The 4,398-nt window shown below is 40.4% G+C and overlaps 1 protein-coding gene across 1 annotated transcript; it reads left to right on the top strand.

Annotated features, from left to right (window-relative positions):
• Positions 1 to 3,127: 3,127 nt before the first annotated feature.
• LOC100667700 (small proline-rich protein 2G-like) lies at positions 3,128 to 3,543 on the top strand. Its single transcript, XM_003415071.3, has one exon. The coding sequence runs from the start codon at positions 3,172 to 3,174 to the stop codon at positions 3,403 to 3,405; it is 234 nt and encodes a 77-aa protein (XP_003415119.2). The 5' UTR covers positions 3,128 to 3,171; the 3' UTR covers positions 3,406 to 3,543.
• Positions 3,544 to 4,398: the final 855 nt, after the last annotated feature.

Here is a 4,398-nt window from a genome sequence, read left to right on the forward strand (position 1 = left end):
TTTTCTTTATAGGTAGATGAAACATTTTCTAAAGGCTTTTCATTAAGTACTTTAATACATCTTTGTGATATCACCCTTCATTTGTGGAAACGGAGTGTCTACACCTGGAAAAGCATTAGGTGGTATCTCATGTTCTGCCCTCGATACAGAAGGAAAGGCCAGGATGGAGGAAGGTTCCAAATGGACCAGATGAAAGGATAAAAGCAGAGGGCACAGCTTCCTGGAGATCAGCTACCAATGCTGCGGAGCCACGAGAACAGCGCGTCTTAAGGGCCTGTATATCTGTCTCTGTTCCCCATTAACTGTGAACAGCATAGGACAGCGTCTTGGTCTCTATTGTAGGGAATATCAGAAGAACTCACACAGGTGTGGTTCAGTAATTAGTTTTTGAATGGATGCTTGTAATTTTTGTTCACTTCTGTTTCCTTCAAGCATTAAGAGAGTTTTTGTTTATAGAATAAAAGGGTTCAAATACATATTCTTGAGAACAGCAAGGAGGATAAGTACTGAGGAGTCTGGATCCCACCCAGCAGTTTTTCCCAGAAGAGAAGTACCTCTAGGGAAGGTGTTTCTGTAGAAAAGGCAGCTTCAAAGAGATGGAGAATATGGGTCTAATCGGGGGTTCTATGGGAAGAAAGGAAGAGGAGAAAGAAAGAAAGAGGAGAAATTCAAGCTTGAACAGAGCTAGTAGAAGGCCCAGTGCAACCATCTCCCACCTCCAATCCAAGAGGTAAGTATTATTCTCCTCTGTTCGTAGACAAAGATCCAAACCCAGAGAGGCGAGGTGAACAGCTCATGGTCACACAGCTTGTCAAATATAGTATTGAGACCAGACTTCAGGTACCATTTAGATCTCTCTTACTTTCTAGAACACTGCCAAATTGTATGAGGAAAGTAGAAGGGTAAACTGGTTTACTTGACATGTATTCCACTGTGTTCTCTATGGACAAATACTAAAATTAAGTACAATTTATAATGACAATTATTAATGTTTAAGGAGGTATAAATGAATGGTAATTAATTTTAATGACTAAATTTTTAATAAATGGATTTAAACTTCATCTTGAACCTACCAACAGTTTCTGAATCAAACTGTTTAATTAACTAATTAATATAAAATACATATAAAATTAATTGTTTGAATGGCATTGATCATTATGTTGGATTTTCCATTGATTCTCAAGTGTAGATGACAGAAAATATGTACAACCTTCTCTGTTCTTATTGGATAAAGTTATGTAGGAGCAATTAGTATAGTGTGTGAGGAGGGAGTTAGGGTCAGAAAGTTACTTTGTGTTGTAATTCCAGGAACTGAGCTGCTTGAGTATCTCAATTGTAAGAAGTGATGGTGTGGTGTTAATGGAGCTCAAGTGGCCCAAGGTGGTACAGGTTTTACAAAGGCCTTTAAAAAGAAAAAAAAAAAAATTGCTGTCGAGTCACTTCTGACTCATAGCAACCCTATAGGAAAGAGTAGAGCTGCCCCATAGGGTTTTAAAGGAGTGCCTGGTAGATTCAATCCGCCAAACTTTTGGTTAATAGCTGTAGCTTTTAATCTCTACACTCCAGGGTTTCCAAGACCTTAGGAACCAGCCTTATGTCTTCTATTTGAAGACCCAATGCAGGTGAAAATAGGACCCTAATGATCATCATTTTGCTGAATGTTTAGAAGCATACCAGTGGGAGGGATAGTGAGATGATTTGGGGCCTTACAGCAGTGCATTTTTGAGGGAGGAAAGGAATTTTAGATTAGCAAGCCATAGAATCAAGAGGAAATGCATTATAATGAGGGTTTGGAGTAATGAGAGGTATCCCTTGGTGGCGCAAACGATGAAGTGCTCAGCTACTAAATGAAAAGCTGGCAGTTCAAGTCCACTCAAAAGTACTTTGGAAGACGGGCCTGGCTATCTACTTCTGAAAGATCACAGCCATTGAAAACCCTATAGGGCACAGTTCTACTCTGAAACAACGGGGTTGGCCTGAGTTGGAATTGACTTGATGGCAACTGATACTGGAGTAATGAGAAAGACGTCACAAGGTATTCAGGCTCCCAGGTAGTCAGGCTTTTTTCGCTCCAGGATGTATAAAAAATTGGCAACCAGCTAAAGTGGAACAGGGAAGGCAGTTTTATGATGCTGGGAAAGTGAAGGCTAGGAAAAGGTCTTTGTCTTCAGCCAAGAAAAAGAGCCTTTGGACACCAGTTAAAGAACTCCCTAAATTCTCCCACTGCTGTAAGTCACTGATACTGTCCCTAAGGCAGGGCCTCTGAGTCATGGACACTTATCCCAGTGAGGAGATCCGGAAGCAAGATGCTTCCTGTTATCAGAGTCCCTGTCCAGCCAGTTAGGGATGGATTTTATTTGGTTAGGAAATTCTTGGACCAGCCCAGTTTTAGGTAGCTCCACTTCCCTCTGGGTGGGGTAGCAATCCCTTATATAAAGAGGTCCTCTGCTGCGAGGCTAACATCCTCCTGATACTTGATTCCTGGTCTGCTTTGGAGATTCCTTGAGTTCTTCTGTTTATTTGTTGCTCTCAAATATCTGACTTCAAACCGAAGACAGAAATTTTGGTGTGTCCAAAGGTAGGATCATTAGTTTGATGCCCTTAATTGATGATAACTGTGAATTGGGGCATAATGATACAATGATGTATTGCTTTAACTTGATTCTGGTAGATAGTTTGATGTCTACATTGAAAAAGAAGTTAATAGGAAAGCTTTGGTTTGAAGAAGAAAAAAGGGAATTTTGTTTTCCTTTCCATTTCTTTATGAAGTCCATTCTGCTGTGATTTCAAAAGTCATAGAATTCTCCAAAAAAAAAAAGGCTGCTTGCTATCTATCCAAGTATTGGTGCTTCGTAAGAAATAATGGCAGGGACTACTTATAAGGTTGCTCAGGTTTTCAGAACTTGTGACTCCCTTTCTTGAAGATGTTATTTTCATGTAAATGTCATTACTTGCTGCTTTAGAGAATTTTCCAGAGTTAGTGAAGCAGATGGCTAGAGAGTAGAAGCCAGAAAGTTATACAAAAGGAGTTAAAAGATGATAGTATATCTCAGAGACTGGAGAGGTGATATCCAGTGGAATCAAATAAGCTCTGGCTTCTCTGTCTGTAGAAGTTCCTTCTTGTGAACACTGTCGTCTAATTTCTTTCAGATTTCCAGAGGCTCCAGAAAGATGTCTTACCAGCAGCAGCAGTGCAAGCAGTCCTGCCAACCACCTCCTGTGGTGTGCCCACCTAAGTGCCCTGAGCCATGTCCACCTCCAAAGTGCCCAGAGCCATGTCCACCTCCAAAGTGCCCAGAGCCATGTCCACCCCCAAAATGCCCACCTCAGCCATGTCAGCAGAAATGCCCTCCTACACAGATATACCAACCCTGCCAGCAGAAGTGTCCTCCTAAGAGCAAGTAACAGCTTCAGGACTCATCAGCATCATGAAAGGATAAGGACAATTGGCTCAGACTCCTTCCACAACTCAACCTTCATTTCTTCAAAGCCAACCATGGACACAACTTTTCTATCCATTAGTCCATAATCTGCCTGTGATGATTCCTAGCAAGTGAAGGTTTTTTTTTCCCTACATTGTTGTATTGCTACTCTCCAGGAGGTAACCGAGAAAGGGCAGTCCTCAGCTGTGCCAGGATCCCAGCGCTTCAAAGGAAGAACAAGAGCACATTCCCCTGGTCTCGTCAGATGATTCTCTTGACGTTTTCTGTGTCTGTAACCTGGGGAGAGATTTCCACCACTTGGGCAATTGTAATTTTCCTTTCCCTTCCTGAATAAAGTACATGTTTTGAGTTGGGATAAATATCTTATTTCTTTTTCAAACCTGCTTTTGTCAGCAACATTATATCATAATTTTGGTTTATTTTTATTCTTCTTTGATCCCAATATCCAGACTCTCACAATCACTGCTACCCGAATTTTGTTTCACACCAAAGATTATTTCTGTATTATTTTGAACCCATATTATTTTCTTTAATTACTCTTTGATTAGGGGGACAAATTATTTAACCCCTCAGGATTTAGTTTTCTCTCTCTTTTTTTTTTTTTTTAGTGCAAAGTGGGAAAAATAATATTTAGATCCCAAATCTGTCTTAGGTATAAAATTGAATAATGCCTGTAACTTTGTTGGCAGAAAATCTGACTCAGAATTCAGCAAACAAATAAACAAACAAAAAGAAAGCTTGTTCCATTGAGATGATTCCAACTCATGGCAACGGCATGTGTTACGGAGTAGAATTGCCGCGTAGGGTTTCCTTGGCTGTAATCTTTATGGAAGCAGATTAGCAGCACTTTCTTCCCCAGTAGCATTAGGTAGGTTGAAATTGACAATGTTTAGGATAATTGCTGTTGTTGTTAAGTGCCACTGAGTTGAGTGTGACTCTTGGTAACCCTATGTAC

This window comes from Loxodonta africana, chromosome 3 (assembly GCF_030014295.1).
Source record: "Loxodonta africana isolate mLoxAfr1 chromosome 3, mLoxAfr1.hap2, whole genome shotgun sequence".
Classification (NCBI taxonomy): Eukaryota; Metazoa; Chordata; class Mammalia; order Proboscidea; family Elephantidae; genus Loxodonta; species Loxodonta africana.